The sequence below is a fragment of the Oncorhynchus kisutch genome, linkage group LG21 (assembly GCF_002021735.2).
Source record: "Oncorhynchus kisutch isolate 150728-3 linkage group LG21, Okis_V2, whole genome shotgun sequence".
In the NCBI taxonomy this organism is placed as follows: Eukaryota; Metazoa; Chordata; class Actinopteri; order Salmoniformes; family Salmonidae; genus Oncorhynchus; species Oncorhynchus kisutch.
In genome coordinates this window covers 41,585,613-41,607,779 of record NC_034194.2, presented here as the reverse complement: position 1 = coordinate 41,607,779, position 22,167 = coordinate 41,585,613, and the positions used below count along the sequence as shown (strand labels likewise).

General features: G+C 39.4%; 1 protein-coding gene across 1 annotated transcript; it reads right to left on the bottom strand.

The window, feature by feature from the left end:
• Nucleotides 1-900: 900 nt before the first annotated feature.
• LOC116356199 (leucine-rich repeat-containing protein 74A-like) lies at nt 901-17,057 on the bottom strand. The gene is made up of 12 exons (XM_031800521.1): nt 16,883-17,057; nt 15,802-16,001; nt 15,435-15,542; nt 7,197-7,290; nt 7,056-7,105; nt 6,808-6,889; nt 5,862-5,947; nt 3,646-3,840; nt 2,846-2,941; nt 2,135-2,275; nt 1,218-1,322; nt 901-1,014 (listed from the first exon to the last, which is right to left on the bottom strand). Exons 1-12 carry the CDS (start codon nt 17,055-17,057, stop codon nt 901-903), a joined length of 1,446 nt encoding a protein of 481 aa, XP_031656381.1.
• Nucleotides 17,058-22,167: the final 5,110 nt, after the last annotated feature.

Here is a 22,167-nt window from a genome sequence, read left to right as displayed (position 1 = left end):
CACCTGTAGTTTATCCTGCCTGACCCACCTGTAGTTTATCCTGCCTGACACACCTGTAGTTTATCCTGCCTGACACACCTGTAGTTTATCCTGCCTGACACACCTGTAGTTTATCCTGCCTGACACACCTGTAGTTTATCCTGCCTGACACACCTGTATTTTATCCTGCCTGACACACCTGTATTTTATCCTTCCTGACACACCTGTAGTTTATCCTGCCTGACACACCTGTATTTTATCCTTCCTGACACACCTGTAGTTTATCCTGCCTGACCCACCTGTAGTTTATCCTGCCTGACACACCTGTAGTTTATCCTGCCTGACACACCTGTAGTTTATCCTGCCTGTGACACCTGTAGTTTATCCTGTCTGACCCACCTGTAGTTTATCCTGCCTGACACACCTGTAGTTTATCCTGCCTGACACACCTGTATTTTATCCTTCCTGACACACCTGTAGTTTATCCTGCCTGACCCACCTGTAGTTTATCCTGCCTGACCCTGCCTGACCCACCTGTAGTTTATCCTGCCTGACACACCTGTAGTTTATCCTGCCTGACCCACCTGTAGTTTATCCTGCCTGACCCACCTGTAGTTTATCCTGCCTGACCCACCTGTAGTTTATCTTGCCTGACCCACCTGTAGTTTATCCTGCCTGACCCTGCCTGACACACCTGTAGTTTATCCTGCCTGACCCTGCCTGACACACCTGTAGTTTATCCTGCCTGACACACCTGTAGTTTATCCTGCCTGACACACCTGTAGTTTATCCTGCCTGACCCACCTGTAGTTTATCCTGCCTGACCCTGCCTGACACACCTGTAGTTTATCCTGCCTGACCCACCTGTAGTTTATCCTGCCTGACCCACCTGTAGTTTATCATGCCTAACACACCTGTAGTTTATCCTGCCTGACCCTGCCTGACCCACCTGTAGTTTATCCTGCCTGTACAGTCCTTGTCAAAGTTCTGGATCAGCCACTCCAGCTGATGTTGATCCAGGGGTATGTTAGCTTGCTGCAATACACAAACAAAATAGTTATCTATACCATCATATTCAAAATTATATGAATTAATTGATTTGTTGATTCATTGACTGATTGGTTGGATGATTGATCTTGTTGATTGGTTGATTGATTGATCTAGTCATGTTCAATCACTTGTGAGACTGTGAAACAGTGACTAGTCATTCTGTCAGTGGGCTGCTCGTGGCGTCAGACCTGTACAGCCTTCCTGAACTCCTTGTTGTTCACAGACATGGTTCCCTCTTTATCCAAACTCTGGAACAACTCTATCAGGCCCTCCTTTCGCTCTGCAAGGAAGTCCTACAGGAAATACATTGAAGCCATTTGTTATTCACTAAGATAAATACAGCTATTTTGTTCTAGATACAGTATAATCATTTTTAAAAAATCAATAATCCAAATGTAGTTATGCTTTTGTAGTTGAATGTAATGTGTGGTTTCAATGGGCTTGCTTGAATGACACCACAAATTAAGTTAATTTGGGAGAAATAACGTTATTGGGCTAACTAACAGTGTTCTCAGTCTAACAGTGTTCTCAGTCTAACTAACAGTGTTCTCAGTCTAATTAACAGTGTTCTCAGTCTAACAGTGTTCTCAGTTTAACTAACAGTGTTCTCAGTCTAACAGTGTTCTCAGTCTAACTAACAGTGTTCTCAGTCTAATTAACAGTGTTCTCAGTCTAACTAACAGTGTTCTCAGTCTAATTAACAGTGTTCTCAGTCTCAGTCTAATTAACAGTGTTCTCAGTCTAACTAACAGTGTTCTCAGTCTCAGTGTAACTAACAGTGTTCTCAGTCTCAGTCTAACTAACAGTGTTCTCAGTCTCAGTCTAACTAACAGTGTTCTCAGTCTCAGTCTAACTAACAGTGTTCTCAGTCTAACTAACAGTGTTCTCAGTCTCAGTCTAACTAACAGTGTTCTCAGTCTAACTAACAGTGTTCTCAGTCTCAGTCTAACTAACAGTGTTCTCAGTCTCAGTCTAACTAACAGTGTTCTCAGTCTAACTAACAGTGTTCTCAGTCTCAGTCTAACTAAGTGTTCTCAGTCTAACTAACAGTGTCTCTTGTTTTACGATATTCCCAAGTCTCGCTCATCACTAAATTGACACTGACCTGTATGATGTTGAGTGCGATGCAGGGTTTTTTGGTCCTGGTGATAGAGCCCGTAACCCCCTGGTACTGAACCTTCAGACCTGAATGGTCCTGACACACTGCCTCCAGCAGCTCCACAAATGCCTCGTTGACCAGCACCGTCTACACACACAGGTACGGACAGATGGATACACACACAGGTACGGACAGATGGATACACACACAGGTACGGACAGACACACACACAGGTACGGACAGACACACACACACACAGGTACGGACAGACACACACACACACACAGGTATGGACAGACAGACACACACACAGGTACGGACAGACAGACACACACACACACACAGGTACGGACAGACACACACACACACAGGTACGGACAGACAGACAGACACACACACACACACACACACACACAGGCATGGACGGACACATACACACACACACACACACACACACACACACACACAGGCACGGACGGACACATACACACACACACACACACACACACACACACACACACACACACACACACAGGCACGGACGGACACATACACACACACACACACAGGCACGCACGGACGGACACACACACACACAGGCACGGACGGACACACACACACACACACACAGGGACGCACATGCGTGAAATCACGTACAAAACTCAAACAAAACAAAATCTGATAAACAGTTGATGGTTGTAGTTTGAAGTATCTCACGGAGATGTCAATCTCTTCCAGGGCTGACTTGGGGTTGTTTCTGACGCTGTTGAGTAGAGTCAGAGCTCCCAGCTGGGTTAAAGGGTTATGGGCCAGCTGTACAACGGAAGCACATCAAACTACATTGAATTTTAGTCTACACTTGTCTGAACATTGGATGTACGGGGGAGTATGTCATTTATGTACTGCTTATGTACTGCTTATGTACTGCTTATGAATGTGTTATGAATGCTGTATGAATGCTGTATGAATGTGTTATGAATGTGTTATGAATGTGTTATGAATGCTGTATGAATGCTGTATGAATGTGTTATGAATGTGTTATGAATGTGTTATGAATGCTGTATGAATGTGTTATGAATGCTGTATGAATGTGTTATGAATGCTGTATGAATGTGTTATGAATGATGTATGAATGTGTTATGAATGATGTATGAATGTGTTATGAATGTGTTATGAATGCTGTATGAATGGGTTATGAATGCTGTATGAATGATGTATGAATGTGTTATGAATGTGTTATGAATGGGTTATGGATGCTGTATGAATGGGTTATGGATGCTGTATGAATGCTGTATGAATGGGTTATGAAGCAGCCACCTACCCTGAGGACCCTGAGGCTGTCGTTGGCTGCCAGGCCATTACAGAGCAGTGTGGTGCCCTCGTCTGAGACTTCATAACACATTTATAACCCCATACATAACACATACGTAACGCATTCATAAGCACCCACACCAGGAAGAGTAGCTGCTGCATGTGAAACAACTAATGAGTATCCTAATAAACTAAACTAAACCCACCCGTAGGATCCTGAGGCTGTCGTTAGCGGCCAGGCCGTTACAGAGCAGAGCGGTGCCCTCGTCTGACACCCGGTTGTTGCTGAGGTCCAGGTGCACCAGTGTGTTGTTGTAACGTAGGGCCTCCCCCAGAGCCTGCGCCCCGGCACTGCCAAACCCGTTCCAGGACAGGTCCAACTGCTTCAGGGTTACATTCACCTGGAGGAGGGGAAGGGAGGGATGTCTAGTCATTTCTTGTTGGAATATAATGTTCTATCTGCCATTTTGGTTCCCCCAATAAATGTGTTATTCATTTAGAGTTGCTCTTTAGGTTGTCCTTTACAATGTGAGATATTTCAGATAAAAACACCTTTTAACTTGGTGTTATACTTTACTATCTGCTCAAACACCTTTTAACTTGGTGCTATACTGTACTATCTGCTCAAACACCTTTTAACTTGGTGCTATACTGTACTATCTGCTCAAACACCTTTTAACTTGGTGCTATACTTTACTATCTGCTCAAACACCTTTTAACTTGGTGCTATACTGTACTATCTGCTCAAACACCTTTTAACTTGGTGCTATACTGTACTATCTGCTCAAACACCTTTTAACTTGGTGTTATACTTTACTATCTGCTCAAACACCTTTTAACTTGGTGCTATACTGTACTATCTGCAATCCAATCACACAATGCTGGGTTGTCAATCAAAAGTCATTGTATGTAAGGTGACATACTTATTGGTTCATGAAAGAGGAAGACAACACCAAAACAGTTCTGAGATCTGGGACTTGAAAAATACGAATTATGTCAAAATTATACAGTACATTTTGCAGATATTACTTTATAGTCGCAAGTCCTTGATTATTTATATCATAGGTTCTGGTCCTCTTTTAAATTACTTATTTTTCACCCTTTTTTTCAGAAGAATGTCTATGACTGTGGTACAGACAGGTAGAGGTGCCTTAGAGCCTGGTTAAGGCCCTTAGGAGAAGCATTGCTGTTTGTCTTGTTCTATATCGATATGAAAACCTCCATGGAAGGGGTATTTCACAACAACAAAAAATACTAACTTTCCACATTTTATTGATAACTAAAAGTAGTTTATTGACTTTGGGTGTCAGAGACCAGATACATATACCAGTTTACTCATCCAGATCTAAGGTTTAGGGTTATGATATTACCTGTTACATCATATTACCTGCTAGCTGATATTACCTGTTACCTGATATCTATCACCTGTTACATCATATTACCTGCTAGCTGATATTACCTGTTACCTGATATCACCTGCTACATGATATAACTGGATGGGAGGATGGGAGAGGAGGGTGGATAGGGGAGGGGAGGAGATTTAGAGAGGAGGAGAGAGGAGGGTGGATAGGGGAGGAGATTTAGAGAGGAGGATGGGAGAGGAGGGTGGATAGGGGAGGGGAGGAGATTTAGAGAGGAGGAGAGAGGAGGGTGGATAGGGGAGGAGACTTAGAGAGGAGGATGGGAGAGGAGGGGAGGAGGATGGGAGAGGAGGGGAGGAGGATGGGAGAGGAGGGTGGATAGGGGAGGGGAGGAGATTTAGAGAGGAGGAGAGAGGAGGGTGGATAGGGGAGGAGATTTAGAGAGGAGGATGGGAGAGGAGGAGAGGAGGATGGGAGAGGAGGGTGGATAGGGGAAGGGAGGAGATTTAGAGAGGAGGATGGGAAAAGAGGGGAGGAGGATGGGAGAGGAGGGTGGATAGGGGAAGGGAGGAGATTTAGAGAGGAGGATGGGAAAAGAGGGGAGGAGGATGGGAGAGGAGGGTGGATAGGGGAAGGGAGGAGATTTAGAGAGGAGGATGGGAAAAGAGGGGAGGAGGATGGGAGAGGAGGGTGGATAGGGGAAGGGAGGAGATTTAGAGAGGAGGATGGGAGAGGAGGGGAGGAGGATGGGAGAGGAGGGTGGATAGGGGATGAGATTTAGAGAGGAGGATGGGAGAGGAGGGGAGGAGGATCGTAGGGTCGATAGGGGAGGGGATTTAGAGAGGAGGATGGGAAAGGAAGGGAGGAGGGTGGATAGGGGAGGGGAGGAGATTTAGAGAGGAGGATGGGAGAGGAGGGGAGGAGGATCGTAGGGTCGATAGGGAAGGGGATTTAGAGAGGAGGATGGGAGAGGAGGGTGGATAGGGGAGGAGATTGTGGCACAGAAGAGGAGTGGACAGCAGAGGTTTCTATGCCTTTTAGCCAGATAATAATAAGACTACCTTTAGTCCAGCACACAGTGTCACGGCTCCACTCATCCTCAAATGGTTCCAGCTCAGGTCCAGCATCTCCAGGCCCTCGTTATTGGCTGAGAGGAAAGGAAGACGGGCCAATCAACAAATCAGTTGGGGGAAAAAAAGGGAATTTACAATTGATTCAGGCAAAAGTGACAAGATGTCATATTCATCATTTATCAGACTGAGTGCTGTTGATCAGAAGTATGGAGAGGAAACATGCACTCACAGGTGTCCCTCGGCACCAGTAATGGGAGTAACACTCCCAATGCATCCCATATGGCACCCTTTTCCCTGTGGGCCCTGGTCAAATCGCACCCTATTCCTTATGGGCCCTGGTTAAATGGCACCCTATTCCTTATGGGCCCTGGTTAAATGGCACCCTATTCCCTATGGGCCCTGGTTAAATGGCACCCTATTCCTTATGGGCCCTGGTTAAATGGCACCCTATTCCCTATGGGCCCTGGTTAAATGGCACCCTATTCCCTGTGGGCCCTGGTCAAATCGCACCCTATTCCCTATGGGCCCTGGTTAAATGGCACCCTATTCCCTATGGGCCCTGGTCAAATGTAGTACACTAAATAGTGAATAGGGTGCCATTTGACAGAGACACATTGACGCAGCATAGTGGAAACAAAGACTGTTCTCAGGGCAGGTTGTATCTAGATATGTTGGCGGCGTGTCGTTGACAATTGTAGCATTTTAGCGAACCCTAGCCCTTTTCCAAACCTTAATCTAAATTCTCCTAACCTGCTACGTAAATTATCTTATTAACCTGCTGCTTAAGTTATCCTAACCTGCTACGTAAATTCTCTTATTAACCTGCTGCTTAAGTTATCCTAACCTGCTACGAAAAGTCACTTCTGCTCGTAAACCTGCCCTGAGAACAGTCTTGGTTTCCACTAATGCGATCCAGCCACATCCACCGTCTTACCTAGCATCTGTCCCAGGTGTTCTCCTCCCGTGTCACAGAACTGGTTGTGACTCAGGTCCAGGTCTTTCAGCCTGTAATTGTTCTGTTGGAGGGGGAAGAGTCATAGGGTTGCACAAATCTGCTAGCCCCCCCCCCCCAACCCCCACACAAAACAGGGAATTTGTGGAAAGTTTCTAGATTTCTACTCTGTATGTGTTGTTTGAAACACCCTCCTGGTGATTCATGACAGATATAAAAACATAACTTACTGCCAGAGCGTCAGCCAACCTTTTGGCATCAGCGTCGACGAACCCATTTCCTGTTTGAGGAAAGCTTTAATGTTTACATACATGTAGACAACGATTCAACGTGTGTGTATACAGTAGGCCATAGATACAACTATACAGCACCTGATAGGTTGATTGATTTTACGGAGACATTGTCTAACAGCATTTTACAGATGCGTTTAGATCCTGCTGACTGGAGGTGGTTGTTGGAGAGGTTCTGGAAAAAGACACATTTCCTGTCAGCCACTACACACAGATCGGTTGATTTGGGATTGGCCGTGGTTTGACGCATAAACCAGAGTCACATGTAATACTCTATAAGAAGGTTATTATATTTTTACGAAAACTGAAACTAAAATTGGAAAAAATATTTAGTCAAATAAAATAATTTGGAAAAACATTTGAAAAACTACAACTATAATTAAACTATTGTCTTTGACTGCAAAATGGGGGGGGGGGGGGGGGGGAGCACAAATCTAATGGGGTTTTCGACCTGATGAATCTGGCTGGTAAATGCTGCCAGTAGATGTCAATGTTTTAAAATAGGCCTAGTTTGTAACCACGTTTCCATCTACAGTAGTTATGCTAGTAAAGTCATACTATATATTTAAATCAGCTGTGATGGAAACAGGACGTTTCTGTAAAATTGTAAAAAATATAATTTATTCGTTCGACATGGTGGGATCTTTTTGTGTCTGTAAAATTAATTATGTGAGAAATGGTAGTGGAAAAGCCTTTCTGTGCAAATATTAATATAATAACCATCAAATCAAAGTACATTTGGAGTCACGTGGTGTGTGGTCCTCCCACTACGACTCCGGAAACCATGCAATTTATACGCTAATTACGCTACATATTACGCTACAAATGAAATATATTATGATTAGCTTCAAAAGGTTGGTGGAAGTGCACGGTGATCTTGATGCTCCTTTCCAATAAATATTGAGTGTCTGATCCTGAGGACATGATGATCGATGCTTGACAAATAAAAATATTCTCGCTCTTATCCTTAATAATCTCATCATGTAGACTAGCCTACCGCCACAGCCTACCCGTATTGTACACGTGAGCTGTAGGCAAGGGAGCACTTGCCAAGACCAGAGGAGGCACATTTGCCATTTAACAAATCTTTTTTTTTTGTGAAAAAAATATTGGTCAACTTTAAAATACGATGGAAACGCATTCACTTTAGATTTTTATTTTGTGTGCACTACGTCATCACACACTGATTTTTATTTTGTGTGCACTACGTCATCACACACTGATTTTTATCAGCAGCAAATCAGTTTGCTGGAAACACCATTGGTGGAAAAATGCGGATGTCGATTTTTGAATATTTGCACGAAAATCTGCCACCAATAGGTGGGGTAAAGGACTCAATGGAACGCAGACGTGCCATTGACCAGATTTGCACACCTTCAACAAATTCGATCTAACAAAGTGTATATTCATGAAATCCGTCAAGATTTATGTTTTGTAACAGGCCTGCAATGTGGTTACTGAAGTTCCATTTGAATGTATTTGACTGCATAACATGTAGAAGTTGTCCCTTTTCACATTTAGAAGTGACTGTTAAATTCTAACTCTCGTTCGTGTAAACTGGTTAGCATAGCTAGCATACAGAAATTGATGGGAGTCAGTCGTTTCTAACTGTACTGCAGTTGATTGGTGACAATGACACAAACGTGTTGGGGTTGACATCCATACAAGCATTATACTCAGATTTTTACATCAACCTCAAAGATGTCGCCGACAGAGCCTCGCTTCAGGTCCTTAGAAAACTATTCGTTTTTTTATGTACTATTTCTTACATTGTTAGACCAGAAAATCTCAAGTGTTATTACATACAGCCGGGAAGAACTATTGGATGTAAAAGCGATGTCAATTTACTGTCATTACGACCAGGAATACAACTTTCCCCACGCAGATCTTTCGTTCAGACCTTCCACCCTGGACATGCGATCTTATCCCAGAGGCTGACCGACCCAAAACAGTGTGGTCGCTGCAGGAGAGGCTGACGGAGCGGCCTAAGGGTCAGACTCAGAAGGCGAGCACACCATCCACCGCTTCCAAGCATATTACTCTCCAATGTCCAATCTCTAGATAACAAGGTGGACGAAATTAAGGCATGAGTTGTCTTCCAGAGAGACATCAGAGATTGTAACATTCTCTGTTTCACTGAAACATGGCTCACTCAGGAAATATTGTCAGAGTCGGTACAGCCACCCGCTTTCAACATGCATCGCGCCGACAGAAACAAATATCTCTCTGGTACGAAGAAGGGTGAGGTGTATGCCTTATGATTAACAACTCATGGTGTAATCAAAACATACAGGAACTCAAGTCCTTTTGTTCACCTGACCTAGAATTCCTTACAATCAAATACCAACCGCATTATCTACCAAGAGAATTATCTTAGATTATAATCACAGCCGTATATATTCCCCCCCAAGCAGACACATCGATGGCCCTGAAATAACTTCACTGGACTATGTAAACTGGAAACCACATATCCTGAGGATGCATTTATTGTAGCTGGGGATTTTAACAAAGCTAACCTGCGAACAAGACTTCCTAAATTCTATCAGCATATCGAATGCATGACACGAGCTGGTAGCATTCTGGATCATTGCTACTAGAACTTCTGCGATGCATACAAAGCCCTCCCCCGCACTGCCTTCGGAAAATCTGACCATGACTCCATTTTGTTGCTCCCAGCCTGTACACAGAAACCAAAACAGGAAACGCCCATGCTCAGGTCAATACAACGCTGTTCTGACCAATCGGATTCCATGCTTCAAGATTGCTTCGATCCCGTGAACTGGGATATGTTCCGGATAGTCTCAGACAACAACATTGATGTATTCGCTGACTCGGTGAGCGAGTTTATTAGCAATGCATCGGAGAGGGGGTACCCACTGTGACTATTAAATCCTTCCCTAACCAGAAACCGTGGATTGATGCCAGCATTCGTGTAAAACTGAAAGTGCGAACCATCGCTTTTAATCATGGCAAGGTGACCGGAAACATGACCGAATGCAAACAGTGCAGCTATTCCCTCTGCAAGGCAATCAAACAAGCAAAGCATCAGTATAGAGACAAAGTAGAGTCGCAATTCAATTGTGGCAGGGTCTACAGTCAGTCACGGATTACAAACAGAAAACCAGCCTCGTTGCGGACATTTACATCTTGCTCCCAGACAAATTAAACAACTTCTTTGCTCGAGGACAATACAGTGCCATTGACATGGCCCGCTACCAAAGCCTGTGGGCTCTCCTTCTCCGTGGCAAACGTAAGTAAAACATTTAAACGTGGTAACCCTCGCAAGGCTGCTGGCCCAGATGGCATCCCTAGCCGCGTCCTCAGAACATGCGCAGACCAGCTGGCTGGTGTGTTTACGGACATATTCAATCAATCCCTGTCCCAGTCTGTTGTCCCCACATGTTTCAAGATGGCCACCATTGTTCCTGTTCCCAAGAAAGATAAGTTAACTGAACTAAATGACTGCCTTCCCATTGCAATGACTTCTGTCATCATGAAGTGCTTTGAGAGACTAACACCATAGTAACTCCAAACTCGTCATTAAGCTCGAGACCCTGGGTCTCGACCCTGCCCTGTGCAACTGGGTCCTGGACTTTCTGACGGGCCGCCTCCAGGTGGTGAAGGTAGGGTAGGAATAGGAAGGTAGGAATCCCCGCTGATGCTCAACACTGGGGCCCTACAAGGGTGCGTTCTCAGCCCTCTTACTGCATAGTCGGAAGTAGAATCACAAACATTTTGCTACACTCGCATTAACATCTGCTAAACGTGTGTATGACACAACAGTGTTAGGCCTGATCACACCAAGATGAGACAGCCTATAGGGAGGAGGTCAGAGACCTGACCATGTGATGCAAGGACAACAACCTCCTATCCCTCAACGTGATCAAAACTAAGGAGATGATTGTGGACGACAGGAAAAAGACGACCGAGCACCTCCCATTCTCATCGATGGGGCTGCAGTGGAGCAGGTTGAGAGCTTCAAGTTCCTTGGCGTCCAGGTTCCTGCTATAGGTCTACAACACATTAATAAATAGTACTGCAGTACCCCTGCTATAGGTCTACAACACATTAATAAATAGTACTGGAATACCCCTGCTATAGGTCTACAACACATTAATAAATAGTACTGGAATACCCCTGCTATAGGTCTACAACACATTAATAAATAGTACTGCAGTACCCCTGCTATAGGTCTACAACACATTAATAAATAGTACTGCAGTACCCCTGCTATAGGTCTACAACACATTAATAAATAGTACTGCAGTACCCCTGCTATAGGTCTACAACACATTAATAAATAGTACTGGAATACCCCTGCTATAGGTCTACAACACATTAATAAATAGTACTGGAATACCCCTGCTATAGGTCTACAACACATTAATAAATAGTACTGCAGTACCCCTGCTATAGGTCTACAACACATTAATAAATAGTACTGGAATACCCCTGCTATAGGTCTACAACACATGCATTGCTCCTAGCCTCCTATCCATAATCTAGAACTGAAGCTAAATAATATAAAAACGAAATAGATATGTTTTTATAGAACTGAAACTGAATTAGTACGAGTAAATCAAGTCTGAAAACAAACTGAAACTAAACTGAATTCCTAATAAAAATCTAAAAACGAATAGAAATAAAAACGAATAGGAAATCACAATACTCAAGTAACCTTTGATGTTATGGCTCTGGCGTTGGTAACCTAGGCTATGTCACCCTCTGGTGGAGGAAATGATATAACACTGGTAGAAACCAGAGACATATACACTGCATGACCAAAGGTATGTGGACACCTGCTCGTCGAACATCTCATTCCAAAATCATGGGCATTAATATGGAGTTGGTCCCCCCTTTGCTGCTATAACAGCCTCCACTCTTCTGGGAAGGCTTACCCATAAAGATAACCATGCAATACTATTCTATAATACTATTCTTTAATTAATATAATACTATTCTATAATACCATTCTTTAATTAATATAATACTATTCTATAATACTATTCTATAATACCATAATACTATTCTATAATACTATAATACTATTCTTTAATAATATAATACTATTCTATAATACTATTCTGTAATACTATTCTGTAATACTATTCTTTAATAATATAATACTATTCTATAATACTATTCTATAATACCATAATACTATTCTATAATACTATTCTATAATACTATTCTATAATACTATTCTTTAATAATATAATACTATTCTGTAATACTATTCTGTAATACTATTCTATAATACTATTCTTTAATAATATAATACTATTCTATAATACTATTCTATAATACTATTCTTTAATAATATAATACTATTCTGTAATACTATTCTGTAATACTATTCTATAATACTATTCTTTAATAATATAATACTATTCTATAATACTATTCTGTAATACTATTCTGTAATACTATTCTTTAATAATATAATACTATTCTATAATACTATTCTATAATACCATAATACTATTCTATAATACTATTCTATAATACTATTCTTTAATAATATAATACTATTCTATAATACTATTCTTTAATAATATAATACTATTCTATAATACTATAATACTATTCTATAATACTATTCTATAATACCATAATACTATTCTATAATACTATAATACTATTCTATAATACTATTCTTTAATAATATAATACTATTCTATAATACTATTCTTTAATAATATAATACTATTCTATAATACTATAATACAATTCTATAATACTATTCTTTAATAATATAATACTATTCTATAATACTATTCTGTAATACTATTCTATAATACTATTCTTTAATAATATAATACTATTCTATAATACTATTATTCAATACTATAATACTATTCTATAATACTATAATACTATTCTATAATACTATTCTATAATAATATTCTATAATACTATTCTATAATAATATTCTATAATACTATTCTTTAATAGCATTCTATAATACTATTCTATAATACTATTCTATAATACTATTATATAACACTATAATACTATTCTGTAATACTATTCTATAATACTATTCTTTAATAATATAATACTATTCTATAATACTATTATTCAATACTATAATACTATTATATAATACTATAATACTATTCTATAATACTATTCTATAATAATATTCTATAATACTATTCTATAATAATATTCTATAATACTATTCTTTAATAGCATTCTATAATACTATTCTATAATACTATTATATAATACTATTATATAACACTATAACACTATTCTATAATACTATTCTGTAATAATATTCTATAATATTATTATTTAATAGTATTCTATAATACTATTCTATAATACTATTCTATAATACTATAATACTATTATATAATAACGTTCTATAATACTATAATACTATTCTATAATACTATAATGCTATTCTATAATGCTATTCTATAATACTATTGTATACGTACTAGACTCTGAATAGTAAAGTTCTCCTTGAACATCTCCATAAGGTACTATTCTTTAATACTATTCTATAATACTATAATACTATTCTATAATACTATTCTATAATACTATAATTCTATTCTATAATACTATAATACTATTCTTTAATACTATTCTATAATACTATAATACTAATCTATAATACTATAATACTATTCTATAATACTATTCTATAATAATATTCTTTAATACTATTCTATAATACTATAATACTATTCTATAATACTATAATACTATTCTATAGTTCTATTCTATAATACTATTCTATAAAACTATTCTAAGATACTATAATACTTTTCTTTAATACTATTCTATAATACTATTCTATAATACTATAATACTATTCTATAATACTATTCTTTAATAATATAATACTATTCTATAATACTATTCTTTAATAATATATAATAATATGCTATAACAGCCTCCACTCTTCTGGGAAGGCTTACCCATAAAGATAACCATGCAATACTATTCTATAATACTATTCTATAATACCATAATACTATTCTATAATACTATTCTTTAATAATATAATACTACTCTATAATACTATTCTATAATACTATAATACTATTCTATAATACTATTCTTTAATAATATAATACTATTCTATAATACTATTCTGTAATACTATTCTATAATACTATTCTTTAATAATATAATACTATTCTATAGTTCTATTCTATAATACTATTCTATAAAACTATTCTATGATACTATAATACTATTCTTTAATACTATTCTATAATACTATAATACTCTTCTATAACATTATTCTATAATACTATTCTATAATACTATTCTATAAAACTATTCTATGATACTATAATACTATTCTTTAATACTATTCTATAATACTATAATACTCTTCTATAACATTATTATATAATACTATTATATAATACTATTATATAACACTATAATACTATTCTATAATACTATTCTGTAATACTATTCTATAATACTATTCTTTAATAATATAATACTATTCTATAATACTATTATTCAATACTATAATACTATTCTATAATACTATAATACTATTCTATAATAATATTCTATAATAATATTCTTTAATAATATAATACTATTCTATAGTTCTATTCTATAAAACTATTCTATGATACTATAATACTATTCTTTAATACTATAATACTCTTCTATAACATTATTCTATAATACTATTCTATAAAACTATTCTATGATACTATAATACTATTCTTTAATACTATTCTATAATACTATAATACTATTCTATAATACTATTCTATAATACTATAATACTATTCTATAATACTATTCTATAATACTCTTCTATAACATTATTCTATAATACTATAATACTATTCTATAATACTATTCTATAATACTATAATACTATTCTATAATACTCTTCTATAATACTATTCTATATACTATAATACTATTCTATAATACGATTCTATAATACTATAATACTATTCTATAATACTATTCTATAATACTATAATACTATTCTATAATACTCTTCTATAATGCTATTCTATAATACTATTCTATGCGTACTAGACTCTGAATAGTAAAGTTCTCCTTGAACATCTCCATGAGGTACTATTATTTAATACTATTCTATAATACTATTCTATAATACTATAATACTATTCTTTAATACTATTCTATAATACTATTCTATAATACTATAATACTATTCTATAATACTATAATAATATTCTATAATACTATAATACTATTCTATAATACTATAATACTATTCTATAATACTCTAATACTATTCTATAATACTATAATGCTATTCTATAATGCTATTATATAATACTCTTCTATACGTACTAGACTCTGAATAGTAAAGTTCTCCTTGAACATCTCCATGAGGTAGCCAGTCCCCTCAGCCAGAAGGTAGTTGTCCTTCAGCTCCAGGTTACTGATCTGCACGTCGCTCTATATGGCAACACATACAGATACAACCAAGTTATCTACTGTATCTCCCTACAGTCAACATACCACCAACCCTCGATGAGCATAACAAGAGATCTCTGCAGCACTAACATTATAACTCCATGGTGCCAGTCTGCTATACAGATAGATAATCGGTATATGTCAAGTATTTTTGAGGCCTAGGCTTGAAAGTATCAACATTAAACGACAGTTTCCCCCTCTCTTTATCCCAACCCCATGGTGGAGGGTTCATTCTACTCACCAAGAGGGTGATGGCCAGGGCTTTAGCCCCCAGCGGTCCCAGGCCATGATGGTTGAGGTCCAGGGTGCTCTGCTCGTTGAGGTCCAGGGTGGTGGAGGCTAGCTGACGGAGGACGTAGGAGCAGGGGATCACAGCCGTCAGACGACAGGCCACCAGGTAGAGCTCTGTAGGGGAGACCAGCCTGTCTCTCCTATCCAGTTCTGGGGGATGAGAGGAGAGGAAACAAGAGGAAATGGAGGGGGAGGGAAGAGAGGAGAGGAGAAGGGAGGGAGGGGAAAGGAAAGCAGAGGAGATGGAGGAGAGGAGAAGGGGACAGGAGAGGGGAGGAAAGGAGAGGAGAGCAAAAGAGAGGTGTAGAAGAGAGGAGACAGGCAGAGGAGAGGAAAGGAGAGGCCATTAAATGAGAAGGAGGAGAGGAGAGGAAAAGAGAAGAAAAGAGAGGAAAGGAGAGGAGAGGAGAGGAGAGGAGAGGAGAGGAGAGGAGAGGAGAGGAGAGGAGAGGAGAGGAGAGGAGGGGAGAGGAGAGGAGAGGAGAGGAGGAAAGGAGAGGAGAGGAGAAGTGGGAGAGGAGGGAGAAGGGAGGAAAGGAGAGGAGGGAGAGGAGGGACAGGCAAGGAGAGGAAAGGAAAGGAGATGAGGAGAGGAGAGGAAGATGAGAGGAGAGGAAAGGAGGAGAAAAGGAGGGGGAGGAGAGAAAAGGAAAGGAGAGGAGAGGAAAGGAAAGGAGAGGAGAGGGGGAGATGAGAAGAGAGGAGAGGAGATGGTTACTGGACCAAAGGCAGACATGGAGAATCCCTGAAAAGCTATTAAAAAGTCACATTTGATGTACTGTGGTGTTTTGAAAATGTAAAAATGTATGTACTGTAGTGTTTGGTGAAATACACACACACTCACTCACTCACACACACAAAAACACACTCACACATCTCTCTCTCCCTCCCTCCCTCTTTCCCTCTTTCTCTCTCTCTCTCTCACTCACACACACACACACACACACACACACACACACACACACACACACACACACACACACACACACACACACACACACACACACACACACACACAGCTCCAGTAGTACCATCAACCTCCAAGTCTGTGTCCCACTCGTCCCCACTGCCAGGCTGCTCTGCTGGGGTTGAGTCTGGGCTCTCCTCCTCGCCCAGACCATCCAAAACCTTGTCCGACCCCACCGTCTCCTCCTCCCTGTTCTCTGGGGCCGGTAGAGCCAGCACCTCCCCCTCGCTCTGAGACATCACTGCTTTGCATGTTTGGGGTCAATAAGAAATTGAAGGCAATCAATTCAGGAAGTGATTTGAATGTAAAATTCCAAAATGGATAAATGTTAAAAAAATGTATAAACAGCTTCTACTTTCAGATGATTTAGAATTCATTGAAAATATACAACAACAAAACATATTATTGAATTGGATTTTCAGTTTACTTCCTGAATTGACTGCCTTCAATTCTACTTAACCCCAACTCTGCTACCCTTGCCTTCAGCACGTCACTAAGACCACACTAGTAACAGGAGGGAGAAAGGGGGGGGGGGGGGGGGAGTATCTCTGATCCATGTTACTGCCCTGTATGGTTTTGTGGTAGTGTAATTCATTCAAAATTAGTATGTAAATATTAAATCATATTTAGTGCTAGTGTAATGAATTTATATTTAGTGCTTGTAAGGTTCTGTATTTTTTTGTTGTTGTCAACCTTGTGTTCTGTTTTGTTGTGTTCTGGAACGTAGCCCTGTTTCTGTGTGTTCTGGAACATAGCCCTGTTTCTATGTATTCTGGAACTTAGCCCTGTTTCTATGTGTTCTGGAACGTAGCCCTGTTTCTTTGTGTTCTGGAACGTAGCCCTGTTTCTGTGTGTTCTGGAACGTAGCCCTGTTTCTTTGTGTTCTGGAACGTAGCCCTGTTTCTTTGTGTTCTGGAACGTAGCCCTGTTTCTTTGTGTTCTGGAACGTAGCCCTGTTTCTTTGTGTTCTGGAACGTAGCCCTGTTTCTATGTGTTCTGGAACATAGCCCTGTTTCTATGTGTTCTGGAACGTAGCCCTGTTTCTGTGTGTTCTGGAACGTAGCCCTGTTTCTTTGTGTTCTGGAACGTAGCCCTGTTTCTGTGTGTTCTGGAACGTAGCCCTGTTTCTTTGTGTTCTGGAACGTAGCCCTGTTTCTTTGTGTTCTGGAACGTAGCCCTGTTTCTTTGTGTTCTGGAACGTAGCCCTGTTTCTTTGTGTTCTGGAACGTAGCCCTGTTTCTATGTGTTCTGGAACATAGCCCTGTTTCTATGTGTTCTGGAACATAGCCCTGTTTCTATGTGTTCTGGAACATAGCCCTGTCTCTATGTGTTCTGGAACGTAGCCCTGTTTCTGTGTGTTCTGGAACATAGCCCTGTTTCTATGTGTTCTGGAACGTAGCCCTGTCTCTTTGTGTTCTGGAACGTAGCCCTGTTTCTATGTGTTCTGGAACGTAGCCCTGTTTCTATGTGTTCTGGAACGTAGCCCTGTTTCTATGTGTTCTGGAACGTAGCCCTGTTTCTATGTGTTCTGGAACGTAGCCCTGTTTCTTTGTATTCTGGAACGTAGCCCTGTTTCTATGTGTTCTGGAACATAGCCCTGTCTCTATGTGTTCTGGAACGTAGCCCTGTTTCTGTGTGTTCTGGAACATAGCCCTGTTTCTATGTGTTCTGGAACGTAGCCCTGTCTCTTTGTGTTCTGGAACGTAGCCCTGTTTCTATGTGTTCTGGAACGTAGCCCTGTTTCTTTGTGTTCTGGAACATAGCCCTGTTTCTATGTGTTCTGGAACGTAGCCCTGTTTCTATGTGTTCTGGAACGTAGCCCTGTTTCTATGTGTTCTGGAACGTAGCCCTGTTTCTATGTGTTCTGGAACGTAGCCCTGTTTCTATGTGTTCTGGAACGTAGCCCTGTTTCTTTGTGTTTACTAAGCCTTTTCCCAGCTCGTTTGTGAGAACCAGTTATAACCTTCAGTCCTAGTTTTGATTCACCTGGCCTGTTTGCCTACCTGTGTATGACCATTGCCTGTCTGTGACCACGATTCCTGCCTTCTATGAAGGTGAAATAAACACCTGCGTGTGAATCTACACCTTTTTCTCCCTGAGTATTCATTAGTGCTAGTGTAAGGATATCATATTAAGTGCTAGTGGAATTAATGATTGTTTTACCATTTATTCATAGCTACAATTATTCTCATTGAGAACTATTTTCATTGTTGGTCAGCTGATGAAATATATTTTGTCTTTAGTTTTGAAGAAAAACTATAACAGATTTGAAACATATGTAAATGTATGTGAGTTAGATATGACTAATAATGGTGTGCATTGTTATCATACCTTAGGTGTCTTGAGCTGCAGCTGTGAGGGGGTCCGAGATGTGGTAAGAAGAACACTGGGATTCTATCAGTGACAACACTAAAGAATTTAGACTGTAGAACACATTGTTGTCCAGGTAACTAGTGCAGCAAAATTCTAGCACCCACAGAACAATACAATAGCATCACAAAGAGATGGATGGAGTACTAATCTTTCACTCTAACTACAGAGACATTCATGCCTGTCAGAATTAACCATAGAGATCCTATTAAATTACTAGATTATCTACAGTATTTCAAAAACCCTCAAAGTTCCAGAATAGGCTGAAAATGGCAGCCATATTGGTCAGACAGAAATCCAAACCCGTCCAATTGGAATGAATGGCGGTAGAGGCATAATCCTGATTTTAATTATACAGGAAAATAAAAGTACAGTATGTGATATATCAAATTGTGTCAAATAATTATTGTCAACCTAAAATATTGACATATAACTTGAAATACAGTTTATGGGTTTTATGCACATTTTCTGTATAAATTGCATTTTGTATTTATTTGAAATTTTGCAGGATAATCTCCTGATGCACCATCTCCTGATGCACCATCTCCTGATGCACCATCTCCTGATGCACCATCTCCTGATGCACCATCTCCTGATGCACCATCTCGCTGATGCACCATCTCCTGATGCACCATCTCGCTGATGCACCATCTCCTGATGCACCATCTCGCTGATGCCCCATCTCCTGATGCACCATCTCCTGATGCACCATCTCGCTGATGCACCATCTCCTGATGCACCATCTCCTGATGCACCATCTCCTGATGCACCATCTCCTGATGCACCATCTCCTGATGCCCCATCTCCTGATGCACCATCTCCTGATGCACCATCTCCTGATGCACCATCTCCTGATGCACCATCTCGCTGATGCACCATCTCGCTGATGCACCATCTCCTGATGCACCATCTCGCTGATGCACCATCTCCTGATGCACCATCTCCTGATGCACCATCTCCTGATGCACCATCTCGCTGATGCACCATCTCGCTTCCAAGTGTAAAAAAACAACAACACTTATACAATATGGAAACTGTCTCATCACAAGGTAGTAATAATGTACATGAACTACTAACAGGCCTATAACTAATAGAACTATAAATACAACTATTAAAACTGTTGCTACAACTACTAATACAACTATTAAAACTACTACTATAAATACAACTATTAAAACTACTGCTACTCCTAAAACTACAGCTACTAATACTGCTACGAACACAACTACTGCTACAACCCAAGTAACCTAAACTTACAGTTAATTGTTTGTCTTATCAATATGCTCTCCAAAAGATAGTTCAGAATCTATCCTCAAATCCAGATATGGAGTTTATTCTTTGCCACGGGCCAAACACAGGGCTTTGTTTTGATTGAAAAACCATATTTGCTAAAGTGTAAAAATGATCTTGGAGAGTTGCTTGTATCTGCAACATATTTAACCCTGATGTATAGAGCACTGGATCGTCCAGTGCATATGTGTATATCAAATCAAATCCAATTTTATTTGTCACATACACATGGTTAGCAGATTTTTTTCATACACAGGTTATAATTTTTGTCCATTGAAAACATGTTGTTTTCTATTGCTTAGATATGCATGGAACTGGTTCAGTGATCTGTTAGTGAAACCAATGTTTTGATGTTTTCATAGTAAGATAGAATGATCAACTAAAATCAAATACTTTTCATTAATCAATGAAAATGGCACCAGTTAGTTGGCCTTGTCATTAGTACATTTCACTAATGCTGTAGTGGTAGAATGGGGGGGGGGGGGGGGGGGGGGGTCTAACGCCAGATTGAAAGAGTGACATTTAATGAATCTAGGTACTGATACATTTAGGAATGTATTAATTTCTCAAAGATTTTTTGCTATCGAACAGATTACTGATATAGGTCTGTAGCTATTTGGGTCTACGGTCTGCATGACGATACATTATAACATTAGCAAACCACGTTATGGATCAAGGCCTACTCCTTAGTAGATATTGATCTCATAGAGGACAGGCAGTATATCCGTTTGGTTAATCTGTCTAAATGTTAAATGTCTGAGTTGAGGTGTTGATCTCCTGGTTCCTTGTATACCTAGCATTGGTGGAAATGGTGGGTGACATTATTATCTGAGCTGACAGATGAGAAAGGATGATTTGCCTGAATAGGTTGATTATTCGACCTATTTAAAAGGTCATTTGAGTATTTCCAGAACCGCTGTGAATTTAGTTAATTATTTGTAAGAATATCCATATAGATGGAGGCGTTTGCATTTTTAGTTGTAGTTTCACTTCCTGTTGGATCTTTTGATTCTTCGGTAGCCCCAGTCTTTATCCCTTTCTCTGAACAGATGTATTAAGAGGCAGAGCTAACCCAGGGCAGGTGACGACCCTTAACCTTTTAACTGCAGTGGGCTAAATCAGGGTAACACAGTGTGATTCTTGGTAGTCTTAAAATAAATCTACTTTGAAACAAAAGTATACACCTCACACACCTGGTTATGGCTTTAAAAAAGAAGACACCAGTACCATGACCTGCACCACGTCAGATATAGCGTAAACATTTACACTTTATTATACATCACAGAAGACTAAAATATAAAATAAAAGTTTGACATAGAAAGAACAGATTTTCATTGTGAAAATAAATAAATAATAATAATGAATGAAATTATTTAACATTCCACCCATAAGGCCAAAGAGGGCTCTTTTGCTGTCACGTTCTGAACTTAGTTCTTTTATTATGTCTTTGTATTTTTTACCTTTATTTAACCAGGCAAGTCAGTTAAGAACAAATTCTTATTTTCAATGACGGCCTAGAAACAGGGGCAGAACGACAGATTTTGTACCTTGTCAGCTCGGGGATTTGAACTTGCAACCTTTCGGTTACTAGTCCAATGCTCTAACCACTAGGCTACACTGCCACTCCAGGGTCAGTATTGGTCAGGGCGTGAGTTGGGTGGGTTATCTATGTTCCTTTTTCTATGATTT